The sequence below is a fragment of the Anser anser genome (genome assembly GCF_964211835.1).
Source record: "Anser anser genome assembly, chromosome: 28".
In the NCBI taxonomy this organism is placed as follows: Eukaryota; Metazoa; Chordata; class Aves; order Anseriformes; family Anatidae; genus Anser; species Anser anser.
This window is the reverse complement of record NC_139749.1, coordinates 2000942-2020977: the sequence shown is the minus strand read 5'-3', so window position 1 is coordinate 2020977 and position 20036 is coordinate 2000942. Positions and strand designations below refer to the sequence as shown.

At 58.0% G+C, this 20036-nt stretch overlaps 8 protein-coding genes across 8 annotated transcripts; 3 read left to right on the top strand and 5 right to left on the bottom strand.

Moving 5' to 3' along the window:
- Positions 1 to 293: 293 nt before the first annotated feature.
- LOC310887464 (uncharacterized protein) lies at positions 294 to 2180 on the bottom strand. Its single transcript, XM_083813451.1, has one exon. It carries the CDS (start codon positions 1060 to 1062, stop codon positions 628 to 630), a length of 435 nt encoding a protein of 144 aa, XP_083669577.1. The 5' UTR covers positions 1063 to 2180; the 3' UTR covers positions 294 to 627.
- Positions 2178 to 4136, top strand: LOC310887459 (uncharacterized protein). Its single transcript, XM_083813444.1, has 2 exons — positions 2178 to 2204; positions 2303 to 4136. The coding sequence occupies exon 2, from the start codon at positions 2324 to 2326 to the stop codon at positions 2756 to 2758; it is 435 nt and encodes a 144-aa protein (XP_083669570.1). The 5' UTR covers positions 2178 to 2204; positions 2303 to 2323; the 3' UTR covers positions 2759 to 4136.
- Positions 4134 to 6160, bottom strand: LOC310887463 (uncharacterized protein). The gene is made up of 2 exons (XM_083813450.1): positions 6143 to 6160; positions 4134 to 6044 (listed from the first exon to the last, which is right to left on the bottom strand). Exon 2 carries the CDS (start codon positions 6021 to 6023, stop codon positions 5589 to 5591), a length of 435 nt encoding a protein of 144 aa, XP_083669576.1. The 5' UTR covers positions 6024 to 6044; positions 6143 to 6160; the 3' UTR covers positions 4134 to 5588.
- Positions 6161 to 7138: 978 nt separating this feature from the next.
- On the top strand, positions 7139 to 7868 carry LOC310887461 (uncharacterized protein). The gene is made up of 2 exons (XM_083813448.1): positions 7139 to 7165; positions 7264 to 7868. The coding sequence occupies exon 2, from the start codon at positions 7285 to 7287 to the stop codon at positions 7717 to 7719; it is 435 nt and encodes a 144-aa protein (XP_083669574.1). The 5' UTR covers positions 7139 to 7165; positions 7264 to 7284; the 3' UTR covers positions 7720 to 7868.
- A 2299-nt stretch (positions 7869 to 10167) lies between these two features.
- LOC310887470 (uncharacterized protein) lies at positions 10168 to 11356 on the bottom strand. Its single transcript, XM_083813457.1, has one exon. The coding sequence runs from the start codon at positions 10982 to 10984 to the stop codon at positions 10550 to 10552; it is 435 nt and encodes a 144-aa protein (XP_083669583.1). The 5' UTR covers positions 10985 to 11356; the 3' UTR covers positions 10168 to 10549.
- A 139-nt stretch (positions 11357 to 11495) lies between these two features.
- LOC310887642 (uncharacterized protein) lies at positions 11496 to 17648 on the top strand. Its single transcript, XM_083813791.1, has 3 exons — positions 11496 to 12671; positions 14896 to 15111; positions 16708 to 17648. The coding sequence occupies exons 1-3, from the start codon at positions 12239 to 12241 to the stop codon at positions 17250 to 17252; spliced, it is 1194 nt and encodes a 397-aa protein (XP_083669917.1). The 5' UTR covers positions 11496 to 12238; the 3' UTR covers positions 17253 to 17648.
- On the bottom strand, positions 14163 to 16712 carry LOC310887479 (uncharacterized protein). The gene has a single exon (XM_083813466.1). The coding sequence runs from the start codon at positions 15246 to 15248 to the stop codon at positions 14832 to 14834; it is 417 nt and encodes a 138-aa protein (XP_083669592.1). The 5' UTR covers positions 15249 to 16712; the 3' UTR covers positions 14163 to 14831.
- On the bottom strand, positions 17645 to 19998 carry LOC310887482 (uncharacterized protein). The gene has a single exon (XM_083813469.1). It carries the CDS (start codon positions 19824 to 19826, stop codon positions 19410 to 19412), a length of 417 nt encoding a protein of 138 aa, XP_083669595.1. The 5' UTR covers positions 19827 to 19998; the 3' UTR covers positions 17645 to 19409.
- Between the last annotated feature and the right edge of the window lie 38 nt (positions 19999 to 20036).

Here is a 20036-nt window from a genome sequence, read left to right as displayed (position 1 = left end):
GTGCTCCATGGAGATGTGGGAGGAAGAGGAGGGAAACCCGAGGGGCTGGAGGAAAGGCTGGTGGGTGGACCTCCGCCTCCTCCCTCTGTCCCGTGGCCTCCCAGCTGACTCTAACCAGGCCTTTGCCCTTGGGGAGGCTGTGGCAACCCTCTTGTAATGGCCGTGCTGCGCAGGGCTTTTGGAGGAGGTGAGGGAGTGCATACGGAGCCCCTGAGGACTCCGCGGTGGCAGCTCCCTAGCCTTACAGCAAGAAGCAAACGGAGGAAGGGTCACAGAAAAGACAGGGTCCAGAATGAGGTGCAACAGAGTTTTTATTTCAGGTCCAGGGGAGCAGGGAGATGGCAGAAAGGCAGCCCCTGACTCCTTGCAGAAGGCAGAGCGTTGGTGAGCAGCCGCAATGCCACAGGAGGCGTCCGTTGCTTGGCTGCATCGTCATGGGGCAGCAAGTCCTGTAGAGAAGCTCAAGCAGGGAGGAGAAGGACAGAGGTGGGCCCCATGCAGGCATTAGGCCTCCATGCTCTGGAGACCAGCGATGATAAAGGGGAGCCTTCCTGATGGTGTCATGTTATGACATTCCGGGGCAGCTCTGGAGCTCTCCTTCGTCAGGGGCTGGAGCCAGTGGTGGGCTTAGCAGGGCCCACAGCTGCCACTGAGGTACCTGAGGCCCCGGCGCCAGCCTCCGTATCCACAGCTCCCAAAGGCTCCATAGCCCCCATAGCCTCCAAGGCCTCCATAGCCCCCAAGGCCTCCATAACCACCAAGGCCTCCATAGCCCAAAAGGCCGCCATAGCCCCCAAGGCCTCCATAGCCCCCAAAGCCACCACGGCCTCCAAAAGTGCCGCCGAAGCCCCCTGCCACACCCGGGACTCCGGCCGAGCCGACCACGGCATGCTGCGGGAAGGAGCTGAGGATGGGCCCGGGCAAGGTGAGCACCGTGGCCGGGGGCTGGATCACCACGGTGGAGTCGGGGCACTGCCGCACGCAGGGCTCGTTGGCGCTGTCAGCCACTGGGGCCGGGGCGGCCACCCCACACACAGGGGCACACAGGCTGGAGCAGGACATCTTCCACGCAGGCAAGGAGTACTGCAAAGGGCAGGCAGAATTAGGCAAGGATCTGGGGAGAGGCTGAACTGATGGAGGTAGGGAGAGAGCCCCGAGAAACCTCCAAGAGTACGACTTACCCAGGTGATCTGTTTAGAGACAAGTGGAGGGAGCAGGATAGAGGGCTGCAAAGCCCTCAGCCCTTTTATATCTGTCTCAGACAGCCTGCGGCATTGAACAGAGTTGGAAGCCCCAGATATTCATGCAATAAAACTGAAACCCTTCATGACACACGTGGAGACGTGGAGCAATTATATTCCTTCCCCTTCAGGGACACTGAGGCTCAAACATGCGCAGGGGAACAGGGATGTGATGGGAGGAACAAGCTGTGACACATAACGTCTTGAAAGGCCAGCTGCTACTGAAGCTGACCTCACGGCACCAATAAACCCCAATGAATTCCTAATCCCCCAGGCGGATTGGGCTTCACCCACAATGCCAACACAGCCACAGCTCTTTGCTTGGCCTTCAGGTGAATTGGAGAGCAAGGAGTAGCACATGTCCCATGGGGCAGGGAAAAGGGCAATGGTTAGGGATGCTCCTAAACTCCCACCTGAGTGCCTTGCAGTCCCTGCCTGTACAGGGTGATGGTGAATGTTTGGGAGCTTTTGCAAGTGGTTGGGATGGCTTCATCCCTTTACCCAAACTTCCACCACCTCTGTTTACCAGCCCATAAAAGGGAGGTAATGGCAGGCGTGCTGGCTGTGCACAGGGTTGCAAAGCACATCTTCCGCCAATTGCCTGTGACTCTTCCACATAGAGAACGTTTGGGATTAGGGAAAAATCAGGGTTTATTGGTGTTTCAGGTCAGCTTCAGCAGTGTCTGGCCTTTGATGTAGTTGAATGGCATGGTTTGTCACTCCCATCACCTCCCTGCTCCCCAGGGCAAGTTTGAGCCACAGTGTCCCTGATGGGGAGGGATATAATTGCTCCACGTCTCCAAGTGTGTCTTGATTTGTGCTGGCTTTATTGCATGAATATCTGAGGCTTCCACCACCGCCCCCTGCCTGATGTTACAGGCTGTCTGGGACAGGTATAAAAGGGCTGAGGGCTTCGCAGCCCTCTATCCTGCTTCCTCCACTTGTCTCTAAACAGATCACCTGGTAAGTCGTGCTCGTGGAGGCTTCTCGCGGCTCTCTCCCTGCCTCCGTCAGTACAGCCTCTCCCCAGATCCTTGCCTAACTCTGCCTGCACTTTGCAGTACTCCTTGCCTGCGTGGAAGATGTCCTGCTCCAGCCTGTGTGCTCCTGTGTGCGGGGTGGCTGCCCCGGCCCCAGTGGCTGACAGCTTCAACGAGCCCTGCGTGCAGCAGTGCCCTGACTCCACCGTGGTGATCCAGCCCCCGGCCACGGTGCTCACCTTGCCCGGGCCCATCCTCAGCTCCTTCCCGCAGCATGCCGTGGTCGGCTCGGCAGGAGTCCCGGGTGTGGCAGGGGGCTTCGGCGGCACTTTTGGAGGCCGTGGTGGCTTTGGGGGCTATGGAGGCCTTGGGGGCTATGGCGGCCTTTTGGGCTATGGAGGCCTTGGGGGTTACGGAGGCCTTGGTGGCTATGGAGGCCTTGGAGGCTATGGGGGCTATGGAGCATTTGGCAGCTGCGGATATGGCGGCTGGCGTCAGGGCCACAGGTACCTCAGTGGCAACTGCGGGCCCTGCTAAGCCCACCTCTGGCTCCAACCTCTGACAAAGGAGAGCTCCAGAGCTGCCCTGGTATGTCCCGCCATGACACCAGCAGGAAGGGCACCCCTTCATCATCACTGGCCTCCAGAGCTTGGGGGCCCTATGCCTTCATGGGGCGCAACTCTGACTTTTACCTGCCCCGCTAGAGATTGTCTTTAGGACTTGCTGCCCCGTGATACGCAACCCAGCACCTTCCTCCTGTTCCTGTGGCGTCATTTCTGGTTCCATTCTCTGTGCTTTTTCCAAGGAGTTGGTGGATGCTCCTGGACAGGGGCTGCCTTTCTGCCATCTTCCTGCTCCCCTGGACTTGCAATAAAAGCTCTATTGCACCACATTCTCGACCCATGGTATTTCTTCATCCTTCTTCTTCCAGACTTCCCCCAAACCTCAGAGCCGGGGCAGTTGGGCCGCTGGTTGCACTCCTGGCTTTGCTAATGGGGCCTTTGGGCCGCTGGGGCAGGGCATTACGACTGAAGATCAGAGTCCCCAGTGGGTCTTGTAGAGGACAGCCCCCTGAACCTCCTCCCTTCTCTCAGCGGGAAGAATGGCAATGTTCTCAATGTTTTCAATCTCAATGTTCTTTGAGAACACGACAGAGAAACAGACGTCTTGCACAGCCACCACAGCATGTTTGACCTCTTTATATTGCCTTTTCTATGGTCACCCGTGGAGGTCTGGGGAGACAGGGAGACGGCCACTGCATGGTCAGGGCTCCTGCCACCTGCTGACTGTGCTCATGTGCCCAGCTGCAACTGGTGGCACTGGGAAGGGGTGAAGGAGACACAGCCAAGTCTGCCCAAGGTTCCCCTCACATCATGTACCCATTGCAGCCATCCAGAGCCAGGGGGCACAAAGGCCTTGAGTAGGAGGTGGTTGTCTGTACCCTCCTCATGTCCCTTCCTTTCCCAAACATCTCGTGATTGTGTGATCCTGGCTCTGCACAGTGGTCTTTCTTGGAGACGGTTCCTGCTAGGGAAATCAAGAAGAGCAGTGGGGCAGCACATTGGTCGCTGCTGGGGGCTCAAGAAAACATGCATCACCCGTAATTGTCAAGACAGGGGAAGGGGAAAACAGCAGCAAACTGTCCGAGCAGCCACAGCTTTCCTCCACCACCTGCGCAGAAGTTTGTGTGTCTCCTCTTGTGCTTGAGGACCTCTTTTCCATTTCTGCCCATCCACACCACTCCCCAGGCTCCAGTGCTAGGACCCCCAGCCAACCACTGGGTGCTGCCTCACATAGCATCCCCTGCATGCTGGGTGAGGGCAGAGTGGTGGGAGGCAGCAGTCGTGCCTCCTCACAGCCGTTGTGGCCAGGTGTTCTGGGGGCCTGGCCGTGCAGGTCGCTTGGTGTGCTGGTGTGTGAGGAAGGGCAGCCATGGCCTGGCAGCATGTCTGCAGTATGGGGCTGTGTGGAGCACTGCTGTCCTACCCGGGCAGAGCTGTGTCCACCAGCTACAAGCAGGCAAGCTGTGTATACAGGGAAGAGCTTCTGGCCCAGTGGTGGGGAAAGGCGTGCAAGTGCTCCATGGAGATGTGGGAGGAAGAGGAGGGAAACCCGAGGGGCTGGAGGAAAGGCTGGTCGGAGGACCTCCGCCTCCTTCCTCTGTCCCGTGGCCTTCCACTTGGCTCTAACCAGGCCTATGCCCTTAGGGAGGCTGTTCTGACCATCTTATAATGGCCGTGCTGTGCAGGGCATTTGGAGGAGTTGAGGGAACGCCTGCAGGGCCCCTGAAAATGCTCCAGTGGCAGCTCCCTGGCCTCACAGCAAGAAGTGAATGGAGGTAGGAACATGCAAAAAGTGGGGTCGAAAATGTGGTGCAACAGAGATTTTATTTCAGTTCCAAGGGAGCATGGAGACAGCAGAAGGGTAGCCCCTGGCCAGGGGCAGGCCCGACTCCTTGCATAAACAAGAGAAGAGGTGAGCATCAGCAATGCCACAGGAACAGGCGTATGGTGCTGGGCAGTGTCATCATGGGGCAGCAAGTCCTGAAAAAAAGCTCAAGCAGGAAGGACAAAGACAGAGATGGGCCCCATGCAGGCATGAAACCTCCAGGCTCTGAAGCCCAGGGATGCTGAAGAGGAGCCCTTCCTGGCAACATCAGGTAGGGATGTTCCATGGAAGCTCTAGAGCCCTCCTTCATCAGGGGAGAGCTTCTGGCCCAGGGATGGGGAAAGGCATGCAAGTGCTCCATGGAGATGTGGGAGGAAGAGGAGGGAAACCCGAGGGGCTGGAGGAAAGGCTGGTGGGTGGACCTCCGCCTCCTCCCTCTGTCCCGTGGCCTCCCAGCTGACTCTAACCAGGCCTTTGCCCTTGGGGAGGCTGTGGCAACCCTCTTGTAATGGCCGTGCTGCGCAGGGCTTTTGGAGGAGGTGAGGGAGTGCATACGGAGCCCCTGAGGACTCCGCGGTGGCAGCTCCCTAGCCTTACAGCAAGAAGCAAACGGAGGAAGGGTCACAGAAAAGACAGGGTCCAGAATGAGGTGCAACAGAGTTTTTATTTCAGGTCCAGGGGAGCAGGGAGATGGCAGAAAGGCAGCCCCTGACTCCTTGCAGAAGGCAGAGCGTTGGTGAGCAGCCGCAATGCCACAGGAGGCGTCCGTTGCTTGGCTGCATCGTCATGGGGCAGCAAGTCCTGTAGAGAAGCTCAAGCAGGGAGGAGAAGGACAGAGGTGGGCCCCATGCAGGCATTAGGCCTCCATGCTCTGGAGACCAGCGATGATAAAGGGGAGCCTTCCTGATGGTGTCGTGTTATGACATTCCGGGGCAGCTCTGGAGCTCTCCTTCGTCAGGGGCTGGAGCCAGTGGTGGGCTTAGCAGGGCCCACAGCTGCCACTGAGGTACCTGAGGCCCCGGCGCCAGCCTCCGTATCCACAGCTCCCAAAGGCTCCATAGCCCCCATAGCCTCCAAGGCCTCCATAGCCCCCAAGGCCTCCATAACCACCAAGGCCTCCATAGCCCAAAAGGCCGCCATAGCCCCCAAGGCCTCCATAGCCCCCAAAGCCACCACGGCCTCCAAAAGTGCCGCCGAAGCCCCCTGCCACACCCGGGACTCCGGCCGAGCCGACCACGGCATGCTGCGGGAAGGAGCTGAGGATGGGCCCGGGCAAGGTGAGCACCGTGGCCGGGGGCTGGATCACCACGGTGGAGTCGGGGCACTGCCGCACGCAGGGCTCGTTGGCACTGTCAGCCACTGGGGCCGGGGCGGCCACCCCACACACAGGGGCACACAGGCTGGAGCAGGACATCTTCCACGCAGGCAAGGAGTACTGCAAAGTGCAGGCAGAATTAGGCAAGGATCTGGGGAGAGGCTGAACTGATGGAGGTAGGGAGAGAGCCCCGAGAAACCTCCAAGAGTACGACTTACCCAGGTGATCTGTTTAGAGACAAGTGGAGGGAGCAGGATAGAGGGCTGCAAAGCCCTCAGCCCTTTTATATCTGTCTCAGACAGCCTGCGGCATTGAACAGAGTTGGAAGCCCCAGATATTCATGCAATAAAACTGAAACCCTTCATGACACACGTGGAGACGTGGAGCAATTATATTCCTTCCCCTTCAGGGACACTGAGGCTCAAACATGCGCAGGGGAACAGGGATGTGATGGGAGGAACAAGCTGTGACACATAACGTCTTGAAAGGCCAGCTGCTACTGAAGCTGACCTCACGGCACCAATAAACCCCAATGAATTCCTAATCCCCCAGGCGGATTGGGCTTCACCCACAATGCCAACACAGCCACAGCTCTTTGCTTGGCCTTCAGGTGAATTGGAGAGCAAGGAGTAGCACATGTCCCATGGGGCAGGGAAAAGGGCAATGGTTAGGGATGCTCCTAAACTCCCACCTGAGTGCCTTGCAGTCCCTGCCTGTACAGGGTGATGGTGAATGTTTGGGAGCTTTTGCAAGTGGTTGGGATGGCTTCATCCCTTTACCCAAACTTCCACCACCTCTGTTTACCAGCCCATAAAAGGGAGGTAATGGCAGGCGTGCTGGCTGTGCACAGGGTTGCAAAGCACATCTTCCGCCAATTGCCTGTGACTCTTCCACATAGAGAACGTTTGGGATTAGGGAAAAATCAGGGTTTATTGGTGTTTCAGGTCAGCTTCAGCAGTGTCTGGCCTTTGATGTAGTTGAATGGCATGGTTTGTCACTCCCATCACCTCCCTGCTCCCCAGGGCAGGTTTGAGCCACAGTGTCCCTGATGGGGAGGGATATAATTGCTCCACGTCTCCAAGTGTGTCTTGATTTGTGCTGGCTTTATTGCATGAATATCTGAGGCTTCCACCACCGCCCCCTGCCTGATGTTACAGGCTGTCTGGGACAGGTATAAAAGGGCTGAGGGCTTCGCAGCCCTCTATCCTGCTTCCTCCACTTGTCTCTAAACAGATCACCTGGTAAGTCGTGCTCTTGGAGGCTTCTCGCGGCTCTCTCCCTGCCTCCGTCAGTACAGCCTCTCCCCAGATCCTTGCCTAACTCTGCCTGCACTTTGCAGTACTCCTTGCCTGCGTGGAAGATGTCCTGCTCCAGCCTGTGTGCTCCTGTGTGCGGGGTGGCTGCCCCGGCCCCAGTGGCTGACAGCTTCAACGAGCCCTGCGTGCAGCAGTGCCCTGACTCCACCGTGGTGATCCAGCCCCCGGCCACGGTGCTCACCTTGCCCGGGCCCATCCTCAGCTCCTTCCCGCAGCATGCCGTGGTCGGCTCGGCAGGAGTCCCGGGTGTGGCAGGGGGCTTCGGCGGCACTTTTGGAGGCCGTGGTGGCTTTGGGGGCTATGGAGGCCTTGGGGGCTATGGCGGCCTTTTGGGCTATGGAGGCCTTGGGGGTTACGGAGGCCTTGGTGGCTATGGAGGCCTTGGAGGCTATGGGGGCTATGGAGCATTTGGCAGCTGCGGATATGGCGGCTGGCGTCAGGGCCACAGGTACCTCAGTGGCAACTGCGGGCCCTGCTAAGCCCACCTCTGGCTCCAACCTCTGACAAAGGAGAGCTCCAGAGCTGCCCTGGTATGTCCCGCCATGACACCAGCAGGAAGGGCACCCCTTCATCATCACTGGCCTCCAGAGCTTGGGGGCCTCGTGCCTGCATGGGACGCAACTCTGACTTTTACCTGCCCCGCTTGAGATTCTCTTCAGGACTTGCTGCCCAGTGATACGCAACCCAGCACCTTCCTCCTATTCCTGTGGTGCCATTTCTGGTTCCATCCTCTGTGCTTTTTCCAAGGAGTTGGTGGATGCTCCTGGACAGGGGCTGCCTTTCTGCCATCTTCCTGCTCCCCTGGACTTGCAATAAAAGCTCTATTGCACCACATTCTCGACCCATGGTATTTCTTCATCCTTCTTCTTCCAGACTTCCCCCAAACCTCAGAGCCGGGGCAGTTGGGCCGCTGGCTGCACTCCTGGCTTTGCTAATGGGGCCTTTGGGCCGCTGGGGCAGGGCATTACGACTGAAGATCAGAGTCCCCAGTGGGTCTTGTAGAGGACAGCCCCCTGAACCTCCTCCCTTCTCTCAGCGGGAAGAATGGCAATGTTCTCAATGTTTTCAATCTCAATGTTCTTTGAGAACACGGCAGAGAAACAGACGTCTTGCACAGCCACCACAGCATGTTTGACCTCTTTATATTGCCTTTTCTATGGTCACCCGTGGAGGTCTGGGGAGACAGGGAGACGGCCACTGCATGGTCAGGGCTCCTGCCACCTGCTGACTGTGCTCATGTGCCCAGCTGCAACTGGTGGCACTGGGAAGGGGTGAAGGAGACACAGCCAAGTCTGCCCAAGGTTCCCCTCACATCATGTACCCATTGCAGCCATCCAGAGCCAGGGGGCACAAAGGCCTTGAGTAGGAGGTGGGTGTCTGTACCCTCCTCATGTCCCTTCCTTTCCCAAACATCTCGTGATTGTGTGATCCTGGCTCTGCACAGTGGTCTTTCTTGGAGACGGTTCCTGCTAGGGAAATCAAGAAGAGCAGTGGGGCAGCACATTGGTCGCTGCTGGGGGCTCAAGAAAACATGCATCACCCGTAATTGTCAAGACAGGGGAAGGGGAAAACAGCAGCAAACTGTCCGAGCAGCCACAGCTTTCCTCCACCACCTGCGCAGAAGTTTGTGTGTCTCCTCTTGTGCTTGAGGACCTCTTTTCCATTTCTGCCCATCCACACCACTCCCCAGGCTCCAGTGCTAGGACCCCCAGCCAACCACTGGGTGCTGCCTCACATAGCATCCCCTGCATGCTGGGTGAGGGCAGAGTGGTGGGAGGCAGCAGTCGTGCCTCCTCACAGCTGTTGTGGCCAGGTGTTCTGGGGGCCTGGCCGTGCAGGTCGCTTGGTGTGCTGGTGTGTGAGGAAGGGCAGCCATGGCCTGGCAGCATGTCTGCAGTATGGGGCTGTGTGGAGCACTGCTGTCCTACCCGGGCAGAGCTGTGTCCACCAGCTACAAGCAGGCAAGCTGTGTATACAGGGAAGAGCTTCTGACCCAGTGGTGGGGAAAGGCGTGCAAGTGCTCCATGGAGATGTGGGAGGAAGAGGAGGGAAACCCGAGGGGCTGGAGGAAAGGCTGGTGGGGGGCCCTCCGCCTCCTTCCTCTGTCCCGTGGCCTCCCAGTTGACTCTAACCAGGCCTTTGCCCTTGGGGAGGCTGTGGCGACCCTCTTGTAATGGCCGTGCTGCACAGGGCATGGGGAGGAGTTGAGGGAACGCCTGCAGGGCCCCTGAAAATGCTCCAGTGGCAGCTCCCTGGCCTCACAACAAGAAGTGAATGGAGGTAGGAACATGCAAAAAATGGGGTCGAAAATGTGGTGCAACAGAGATTTTATTTCAGTTCCAAGGGAGCATGGAGACAGCAGAAGGGTAGCCCCTGGCCAGGGGCAGGCCCGACTCCTTGCATAAACAAGAGAAGAGGTGAGCATCAGCAATGCCACAGGAACAGGCGTATGGTGCTGGGCAGTGTCATCATGGGGCAGCAAGTCCTGAAAAAAAGCTCAAGCAGGAAGGACAAAGACAGAGATGGGCCCCATGCAGGCATGAAACCTCCAGGCTCTGAAGCCCAGGGATGCTGAAGAGGAGCACTTCCTGGCAACATCAGGTAGGGATGTTCCATGGAAGCTCTAGAGCCCTCCTTCATCAGGGGAGAGCTTCTGGCCCAGGGATGGGGAAAGGCATGCAAGTGCTCCATGGAGATGTGGGAGGAAGAGGAGGGAAACCCGAGGGGCTGGAGGAAAGGCTGGTGGGTGGACCTCCGCCTCCTCCCTCTGTCCCGTGGCCTCCCAGCTGACTCTAACCAGGCCTTTGCCCTTGGGGAGGCTGTGGCAACCCTCTTATAATGGCCGTGCTGCGCAGGGCTTTTGGAGGAGGTGAGGGAGTGCATACGGAGCCCCTGAGGACTCCGCAGTGGCAGCTCCCTAGCCTTACAGCAAGAAGCAAACGGAGGAAGGGTCACAGAAAAGACAGGGTCCAGAATGAGGTGCAACAGAGCTTTTATTTCAGGTCCAGGGGAGCAGGGAGATGGCAGAAAGGCAGCCCCTGACTCCTTGCAGAAGGCAGAGCGTTGGTGAGCAGCCGCAATGCCACAGGAGGCGTCCGTTGCTTGGCTGCATCGTCATGGGGCAGCAAGTCCTGTAGAGAAGCTCAAGCAGGGAGGAGAAGGACAGAGGTGGGCCCCATGCAGGCATTAGGCCTCCATGCTCTGGAGACCAGCGATGATAAAGGGGAGCCTTCCTGATGGTGTCATGTTATGACATTCCGGGGCAGCTCTGGAGCTCTCCTTCGTCAGGGGCTGGAGCCAGTGGTGGGCTTAGCAGGGCCCACAGCTGCCACTGAGGTACCTGAGGCGCCGACGCCAGCCGCCATATCCGCAGCTCCCAAAGGCTCCATAGCCCCCATAGCCTCCAAGGCCTCCATAGCCCCCAAGGCCTCCATAACCACCAAGGCCTCCATAGCCCAAAAGGCCACCATAGCCCCCAAGGCCTCCATAGCCCCCAAAGCCACCACGGCCTCCAAAAGTGCCGCCGAAGCCCCCTGCAACACCCGGGACTCCTGCCGAGCCGACCACGGCATGCTGTGGGAAGGAGCTGAGGATGGGCCCGGGCAAGGTGAGCACCGTGGCCGGGGGCTGGATCACCACGGTGGAGTCGGGGCACTGCCGCACGCAAGGCTCGTTGGCACTGTCAGCCACTGGGACTGGGGCGGCCACCCCACACACAGGAGCACACAGGCTGGAGCAGGACATCTTCCACGCAGGCAAGGAGTACTGCAAAGAACAGGCAGAATTAGGCAAGGGTCTGGGGAGAGGCTGTATTGATGGAGTCAGGGAGAGAGCCGCGAGAAGCCTCCAAGAGCACGACTTACCCAGGTGATCTGTTTAGAGACAAGTGGAGGAAGCAGGATAGAGGGCTGCAAAGCCCTCAGCCCTTTTATACCTGTCCCAGACAGCCCCTGGCATCAAACATAATTGGAAGCCCCAGATACTCATGCAGTAAAGCTTACACCCTTCATGACACAGGTGGTGATGTGGGGCAATTACATCCCTCCCCACTGGGGACATGGAGGCGCAAACGTGCCCTGGGAAACAGGGAGGTGATGGCAGGGACAGACCATGACACTCACCTACATGAAAGGCCAGCAGCAGCTGAAGCTGATCTCAGAACGCCAATAAACCCCAATGAATTCCTAATCCTAAACATTTCCTATGTGGAACAATCACGGGTATTTTGCCGAAGAAGCACTTTGCAACCCTGCGCACAGCCTGCATGCCTGTCATTATCTCCCTTTTACGGGCTGGTAAACAGAGGTGGTGGAAGTTTGGGTAAAGGGATGAAGCCATCCCACCCACTTGCAGAAGCTTCCAAACACTCGCCATCACCCTGTACAGGCAAGGGCTGCAAGACACTTGGGTGGGAGTTCAGGAGCATCCCTAACCATTGCCCTTCTCCATGCTCTGTGGGAAAAGGGGTACTCCTTGATCTCCAATTCACCTGAAGGCGAAGCAAAGAGCTGTGGTTGTGTTGGCATTGCGGGTGAAGCCCAATCCGCCTGGGGGATTAGGAATTCATTGGGGTTTATTGGTGCTGTGAGGTCAGGTTCAGCAGCTGCTGGCCTTTCATGTAGGTGAGTGTCATGGCCTGTCCCTTCCATCACCTCCCTGTTTCCCAGGGCACATTTGCGCCTCCATGTCCCCAGTGGGGAGGGATATAATTGCCCCACATCATCACCTGTGTCATGAAGGTTGTCAGCTTTCTTGCATGAATATCTGGGGCTTCCACTTATGTTTGATGCCGCAGGCTGTCTGGGACAGGTATAAAAGGGCTGAGGGCTTCGCAGCCCTCTATCCTGCTTCTTCCACTTGTCTCTAAACAGATCACCTGGTAAGTCATTCTCTTGGAGGCTTCTCGCGGCTCTCTCCCTGACTTCATCAGTACAGCCTCTCCCCAGATCCTTGCCTAATTCTGCCTGTTCTTTGCAGTACTCCTTGCCTGCGTGGAGGATGTCCTGCTCCAGCCTGTGTGCTCCTGTGTGCGGGGTGGCCGCCCCGGCCCCAGTGGCTGACAGCTTCAACGAGCCCTGCGTGCAGCAGTGCCCTGACTCCACCGTGGTGATCCAGCCCCCGGCCACGGTGCTCACCTTGCCCGGGCCCATCCTCAGCTCCTTCCCGCAGCATGCCGTGGTCGGCTCGGCCGGAGTCCCGGGTGTTGCAGGGGGCTTCGGCGGCACTTTTGGAGGCCGTGGTGGCTTTGGGGGCTATGGAGGCCTTGGCGGCTATGGCGGCCTTTTGGGCTATGGAGGCCTTGGGGGTTACGGAGTCCTTGGTGGCTATGGAGGCCTTGGAGGCTATGGGGGCTATGGAGCATTTGGCAGCTGCGGATATGGCGGCTGGCGTCGGAGCCACAGGTACCTCAGTGGCAACTGCGGGCCCTGCTAAGCCCACCTCTGGCTCCAACCTCTGACAAAGGAGAGCTCCAGAGCTGCCCTGGTATGTCCCGCCATGACACCAGCAGGAAGGGCACCCCTTCATCATCACTGGCCTCCAGAGCTTGGGGGCCTCGTGCCTGCATGGGGCGCAACTCTGACTTTTACCTGCCCCGCTTGAGATTCTCTTCAGGACTTGCTGCCCCGTGATACGCAACCCAGCACCTTCCTCCTGTTCCTGTGGTGCCATTTCTGGTTCCATCCTCTGTGCTTTTTCCAAGGAGTTGGTGGATGCTCCTGGACAGGGGCTGCCTTTCTGCCATCTTCCTGCTCCCCTGGACTTGCAATAAAAGCTCTATTGCACCACATTCTCGACCCATGGTATTTCTTCATCCTTCTTCTTCCAGACTTCCCCCAAACCTCAGAGCCGGGGCAGTTGGGCCGCTGGCTGCACTCCTGGCTTTGCTAAAGGGGCCTTTGGGCCGCTGGGGCAGGGCATTACGACTGAAGATCAGAGTCCCCAGTGGGTCTTGTAGAGGACAGCCCCCTGAACCTCCTCCCTTCTCTCAGCGGGAAGAATGGCAATGTTCTCAATGTTTTCAATCTCAATGTTCTTTGAGAACACGACAGAGAAACAGACGTCTTGCACAGCCACCACAGCATGTTTGACCTCTTTATATTGCCTTTTCTATGGTCACCCGTGGAGGTCTGGGGAGACAGGGAGACGGCCACTGCATGGTCAGGGCTCCTGCCACCTGCTGACTGTGCTCATGTGCCCAGCTGCAACTGGTGGCACTGGGAAGGGGTGAAGGAGACACAGCCAAGTTTTCCCAAGGTTCTCCTCACAGCCATGAACACATCACAGCCATCCAGATCCACGGAGCACTTGAGTAGGAGGTGTGTGTCTGTGCCCTCCTCATGTCCCTTCCTTCCCCAAAAGTCTTCCGATCGTGTGATCCTAGCTCTGCACAGTGGTCTTTCGTGGAGACGATTCTTGTCAGGGAAATCAAGAAGAGCAGTGGGGCAGCACATTGGTCGCTGCTGGGGGCTCAAGAAAACATGCATCACCCGTAATTGTCAAGACAGGGGAAGGGGAAAACAGCAGCAAACTGTCCGAGCAGCCACAGCTTTCCTCCACCACCTGCGCAGAAGTTTGTGTGTCTCCTCTTGTGCTTGAGGACCTCTTTTCCATTTCTGCCCATCCACACCACTCCCCAGGCTCCAGTGCTAGGACCCCCAGCCAACCACTGGGTGCTGCCTCACATAGTATCCCCTGCATGCTGGGTGAGGGCAGAGTGGTGGGAGGCAGCAGTCGTGCCTCCTCACAGCCGTTGTGGCCAGGTGTTCTGGGGGCCTGGCCGTGCAGGTCGCTTGGTGTGCTGGTGTGTGAGGAAGGGCAGCCATGGCCTGGCAGCATGTCTGCAGTATGGGGCTGTGTGGAGCACTGCTGTCCTACCCGGGCAGAGCTGTGTCCACCAGCTACAAGCAGGCAAGCTGTGTATACAGGGAAGAGCTTCTGGCCCAGTGGTGGGGAAAGGCGTGCAAGTGCTCCATGGAGATGTGGGAGGAAGAGGAGGGAAACCCGAGGGGCTGGAGGAAAGGCTGGTGGGGGGCCCTCCGCCTCCTTCCTCTGTCCCGTGGCCTCCCAGTTGACTCTAACCAGGCCTTTGCCCTTGGGGAGGCTGTGGCGACCCTCTTGTAATGGCCGTGCTGCGCAGGGCATGGGGAGGAGGTGAGGGAGTGCCTGCAGGCCCCCTGAGGACTCCCCGGTGGCAGCTCCCCAACCTCACAGAAAGAAGCGAATGGAGGAAGGGTCACAGAAAAGACAGGGTCCAGAATGAGGTGCAACAGAGCTTTTATTTCAGGTCCAGGGGAGCAGGGAGATGGCAGAAAGGCAGCCCCTGACCCCTTGCAGAAGGCAGAGCGCTGGTGAGCAGCAGCCTTGCCACAGGAGGTGTCTGGTGCTTAGCTGCATCATCATGGGGTATTGAGTCCTGAAGCGAAGCTCAAGCAGCGAGGAGAAGGACAGAGGGGCCCCATGAAGGCACAAGGCCTCCAAGCTCTCAAGCCCAGTGATTCTAAAGGGGAGCCTTTCATGGCAACATCAGGTGGGGAAGTTCCAGGGCAGCTCCAGAGCTCTCCTTCTTCAGGGGCTGGAGCCAGAGGTGGGCTTAGCAGGGCCCGCAGTTGCCGCTGAGGTACCTGTGGCCCCGACGCCAGCCTCCGTATCCGCAGCTCCCAAAGGCTCCATAGCCCCCATAGCCTCCGAGGCCTCCATAGCCCCCAAGGCCTCCATAGCCCAAAAGGCCACCATAACCCCCAAGGCCTCCGTAGCCCCCAAAGCCACCACGGCCTCCAAAAGTGCCGCCAAAGCCCCCTGCAACACCCGGGACTCCGGCCGAGCCGACCACGGCATGCTGCGGGAAGGAGCTGAGGATGGGCCCGGGCAAGGTGAGCACCGTGGCCGGGGGCTGGATCACTACCGTGGAGTCGGGGCACTGCCGCACGCAAGGCTCATTGGCACTGTCAGCCACTGGGACTGGGGCGGCCACCCCACACACAGGAGCACACAGGCTGGAGCAGGACATCTTCCACGCAGGCAAGGAGTACTGCAAAGAACAGGCAGAATTAGGCAAGGATCTGGGGAGAGGCTGTACTGATGGAGTCAGGGAGAGAGCCGCGAGAAGCCTCCAAGAGCACGACTTACCAGGTGATCTGTTTAGAGACAAGTGGAGGAAGCAGGATAGAGGGCTGCGAAGCCCTCAGCCCTTTTATACCTGTCCCAGACAGCCTGTATCATCAGGCAGGGGGTGGTGTTTGAAGTCCCAGATTTTCAGGCAATAAAGCCAGCATGAATCATGACACACTTGGAGATGTGGGGTAATTATATCCTTCCCCATCAGGGACATTGAAATGCAAACGTTCTCTGGGGAACAGGGTGCCGATGGGAGGAACAGGCCACGACACATAACTTCATGAAAAGCCAGCCACTGCTGAAACTGACCTCACACCACCAATAAACCCTGATTTCTTCCTAATCCTAAACTTTGTCTATGTGGAAGAGTCATGGGCAATTGGTTGAAGAAGCATTTTGCAATCCCGTGCACAGCCAGCACGCCTGCCATTACCTCCCTTTTACGGGCTGGTAAACAGAGGTGGTGGAAGTTTGGGTGAAGGGATGAAGCCATCCCACTCACTTGCAGCAGCTCCCAAACACTCACCATCTCCCTGTACAGGCAAGGGCTGCGAGGCACTCGGGTGGGAGTTCAGGAGCATCCCTAACCGTTGTCCTTCTCCCTGCCCTGTGGGACATGTGCTACTCCTTACTCTCCAGTTCTCCTGAAGGCCAAGCAGAGAGCTGTGGCTATGTTGGTGTTGTAGGTGAAGCCCGATCTGCCCAGGGGATTAGGAACTCATTGGGGTTTATTGGTGCTGTGAGGTCAGCTTCAGCAGCACCTGGCCTTTCATGTGACTGTCACGGCCTGTCCCTTCCATCACGTTCCTCTTCCCCAGGGCACATTTGAGCCTCAGTGTCCTCAATGGGGAGGGATAAAATTGCCCCGCGTTTCCACACGTGTCATGATTTGTGATGTCTTTATTGCATGAATATCTGGGGCTTCCACCTCTGTTCAATGCTGCAGGCTGTCTGGGACAGGTATAAAAGGGCTGAGGGTTTCACAGCCCTCTATCCTGCTTCCTCCACTTGTCTCTTACCAGATCACCTGGGTAAGTCCATGCCTTATGTGCCTCTTCTTTTCCTCAGCAATCGTTTCATCAATTGCATCTATTGGTGTTTGTTCTACCATTCTTTTTGTAGTGTTGTATAAGCTTGGTTGTGACAGTAGTGTTTCATAGCTCTGGAAAGGATGGATATTGAAACTTTTAGGCATGGTGCTCTGAGCTTCCCAACGCAATTGTATCCTTTGGGTGCTCAGTCTCTTTCCATGTGCTTTGGATGATGTGGTTTTTCTTATGTCCTAAGGGTCAGGGGGAGTAAGTGGTCTACACTAGCTTTCCAAATGAATATTGTCTTTATGCTCTGACTGCCTGATGTGATGCAGAGCATTTCCTGGGGCACAAGCTCCAAGAACGGGAGAGCCACAGGGTATTTGCAATGTGGTGATGTTCTGATCCCAGCTCTGCCTTCTCTCACAGTTTTGCCTGCAAATCGAAGGATGTCCTGCTCCAGCCTGTGTGCCCCTGTGTGCGGGGTGGCCGCCCCAGTCCCAGTGGCTGACAGCTTCAACGAGCCCTGCGTGCAGCAGTGCCCCGACTCCACCGTGGTGATCCAGCCCCCGGCCACGGTGTTCACCTTGCCCGGGCCCATCCTCAGCTCCTTCCCACAGCATGCCGTGGTCGGCTCAGCGGGAGTCCCGGGCGTGGCAGGGGGCTTCGGCGGCACTTTTGGAGGCCGTGGTGGCTTTGGGGGCTACGGAGGCCTTGGGGGTTATGGTGGCCTTTTGGGTTATGGCGGCATTGGGAGCTATGGAGGCCTTGGAGGCTATGGGGGCTATGGAGCATTTGGGAGCTGTGGATACGGCGGCTGGCGTCGGGGCCACAGGTACCTCAGCGGCAACTGCGGGCCCTGTTAAGCCCACCTCTGCCTCCAGCCCTTGAAGAAGGAGAGCTCCAGGGCTGCCCTGGAACGTCCCAACATGACACCAGCAGGAAGGGCTCCCCTTCATCATCACTGGTCTCCAGAGCTTGGAGGCCCTATGCCTTCATGGGGCCTAGCTCCCTTTTTCTCCTGTCCCAATTGAGTTTCACTTCAGGACTTGCTCCCCCAGGGTGATGCAGCCCAAAGCCAACTGCCTGTTCCTGTGGCTGGCTGCTGCTCGCGTTCTCTCTGCCTTTTGCAAGGAGTTGGGGGCTGCCTCTGCCCTGGGGCTGCCTTTCTGCCATCTTCCTGCTCCCCTGGACTTGCAATAAAAGCTCTATTGCACCACATTCTCGACCCATGGTATTTCTTCATCCTTCTTCTTCCAGACTTCCCCCAAACCTCAGAGCCGGGGCAGTTGGGCCGCTGGCTGCACTCCTGGCTTTGCTAAGGGGCCTTTGGTCCGCTGGGGCAGGGCATTACGACTGAAGATCAGAGTCCCCAGTGGGTCTTGTAGAGGACAGCCCCCTGAACCTCCTCCCTTCTCTCAGCGGGAAGAATGGCAATGTTCTCAATGTTTTCAATCTCAATGTTCTTTGAGAACACGACAGAGAAACAGACGTCTTGCACAGCCACCACAGCATGTTTGACCTCTTTATATTGCCTTTTCTATGGTCACCCGTGGAGGTCTGGGGAGACAGGGAGACGGCCACTGCATGGTCAGGGCTCCTGCCACCTGCTGACTGTGCTCATGTGCCCAGCTGCAACTGGTGGCACTGGGAAGGGGTGAAGGAGACACAGCCAAGTTTTCCCAAGGTTCTCCTCACAGCCATGAACACATCACAGCCATCCAGATCCACGGAGCACTTGAGTAGGAGGTGTGTGTCTGTGCCCTCCTCATGTCCCTTCCTTCCCCAAAAGTCTTCCGATCGTGTGATCCTAGCTCTGCACAGTGGTCTTTCGTGGAGACGATTCTTGTCAGGGAAATCAAGAAGAGCAGTGGGGCAGCACATTGGTCGCTGCTGGGGGCTCAAGAAAACATGCATCACCCATAATTGTCAAGACAGGGGAAGGGGAAAACAGCAGCAAACTGTCCGAGCAGCCACAGCTTTCCTCCACCACCTGCGCAGAAGTTTGTGTGTCTCCTCTTGTGCTTGAGGACCTCTTTTCCATTTCTGCCCATCCACACCACTCCCCAGGCTCCAGTGCTAGGACCCCCAGCCAACCACTGGGTGCTGCCTCACATAGCATCCCCTGCATGCTGGGTGAGGGCAGAGTGGTGGGAGGCAGCAGTCGTGCCTCCTCACAGCCGTTGTGGCCAGGTGTTCTGGGGGCCTGGCCGTGCAGGTCGCTTGGTGTGCTGGTGTGTGAGGAAGGGCAGCCGTGGCCTGGCAGCATGTCTGCAGTATGGGGCTGTGTGGAGCACTGCTGTCCTACCCGGGCAGAGCTGTGTCCACCAGCTACAAGCAGGCAAGCTGTGTATACAGGGAAGAGCTTCTGGCCCAGTGGTGGGGAAAGGCGTGCAAGTGCTCCATGGAGATGTGGGAGGAAGAGGAGGGAAACCCGAGGGGCTGGAGGAAAGGCTGGTGGGGGGCCCTCCGCCTCCTTCCTCTGTCCCGTGGCCTCCCAGTTGACTCTAACCAGGCCTTTGCCCTTGGGGAGGCTGTGGCGACCCTCTTGTAATGGCCGTGCTGCGCAGGGCATGGGGAGGAGGTGAGGGAGTTTCTGCAGGCCCCCTGAGGACTCCCCGGTGGCAGCTCCCCAACCTCACAGAAAGAAGCGAATGGAGGAAGGGTCACAGAAAAGACAGGGTCCAGAATGAGGTGCAACAGAGCTTTTATTTCAGGTCCAGGGGAGCAGGGAGATGGCAGAAAGGCAGCCCCTGACCCCTTGCAGAAGGCAGAGCGCTGGTGAGCAGCAGCCTTGCCACAGGAGGTGTCTGGTGCTTAGCTGCATCATCATGGGGTATTGAGTCCTGAAGCGAAGCTCAAGCAGCGAGGAGAAGGACAGAAGGGCCCCATGAAGGCACAAGGCCTCCAAGCTCTCAAGCCCAGTGATTCTAAAGGGGAGCCTTTCATGGCAACATCAGGTGGGGAAGTTCCAGGGCAGCTCCAGAGCTCTCCTTCTTCAGGGGCTGGAGCCAGAGGTGGGCTTAGCAGGGCCCGCAGTTGCCGCTGAGGTACCTGTGGCCCCGACGCCAGCCTCCGTATCCGCAGCTCCCAAAGGCTCCATAGCCCCCATAGCCTCCAAGGCCTCCATAGCCCCCAAGGCCTCCATAGCCCAAAAGGCCACCATAACCCCCAAGGCCTCCATAGCCCCCAAAGCCACCACGGCCTCCAAAAGTGCCGCCAAAGCCCCCTGCAACACCCGGGACTCCTGCCGAGCCGACCACGGCATGCTGCGGGAAGGAGCTGAGGATGGGCCCGGGCAAGGTGAGCACCGTGGCCGGGGGCTGGATCACTACCGTGGAGTCAGGGCACTGCCGCACGCAAGGCTCATTGGCACTGTCAGCCACTGGGACTGGGGCGGCCACCCCACACACAGGAGCACACAGGCTGGAGCAGGACATCTTCCACGCAGGCAAGGAGTACTGCAAAGAACAGGCAGAATTAGGCAAGGATCTGGGGAGAGGCTGTACTGATGGAGTCAGGGAGAGAGCCGCGAGAAGCCTCCAAGAGCACGACTTACCAGGTGATCTGTTTAGAGACAAGTGGAGGAAGCAGGATAGAGGGCTGCAAAGCCCTCAGCCCTTTTATACCTGTCCCAGACAACCTGTATC

Excerpts from the sequence above, each read along its gene's own strand:
- LOC310887464 (XM_083813451.1), bottom strand. The coding sequence starts at position 1,062 with ATGTCCTGCTCCAGCCTGTGTGCCCCTGTGTGTGGGGTGGCCGCCCCG.
- LOC310887459 (XM_083813444.1), top strand. The coding sequence starts at position 2,324 with ATGTCCTGCTCCAGCCTGTGTGCTCCTGTGTGCGGGGTGGCTGCCCCG.
- LOC310887463 (XM_083813450.1), bottom strand. The coding sequence starts at position 6,023 with ATGTCCTGCTCCAGCCTGTGTGCCCCTGTGTGTGGGGTGGCCGCCCCG.
- LOC310887461 (XM_083813448.1), top strand. The coding sequence starts at position 7,285 with ATGTCCTGCTCCAGCCTGTGTGCTCCTGTGTGCGGGGTGGCTGCCCCG.
- LOC310887470 (XM_083813457.1), bottom strand. The coding sequence starts at position 10,984 with ATGTCCTGCTCCAGCCTGTGTGCTCCTGTGTGTGGGGTGGCCGCCCCA.
- LOC310887642 (XM_083813791.1), top strand. The coding sequence starts at position 12,239 with ATGTCCTGCTCCAGCCTGTGTGCTCCTGTGTGCGGGGTGGCCGCCCCG. Across the intron at positions 12,672-14,895 it reads TGGCAACTGCGGGCCCTGCT|CTCCCAAAGGCTCCATAGCC; the intron begins AAGCCCACCTCT and ends CCGTATCCGCAG. Across the intron at positions 15,112-16,707 it reads TGAGGATGGGCCCGGGCAAG|CTGATGTGATGCAGAGCATT; the intron begins GTGAGCACCGTG and ends TGCTCTGACTGC.
- LOC310887479 (XM_083813466.1), bottom strand. The coding sequence starts at position 15,248 with ATGTCCTGCTCCAGCCTGTGTGCTCCTGTGTGTGGGGTGGCCGCCCCA.
- LOC310887482 (XM_083813469.1), bottom strand. The coding sequence starts at position 19,826 with ATGTCCTGCTCCAGCCTGTGTGCTCCTGTGTGTGGGGTGGCCGCCCCA.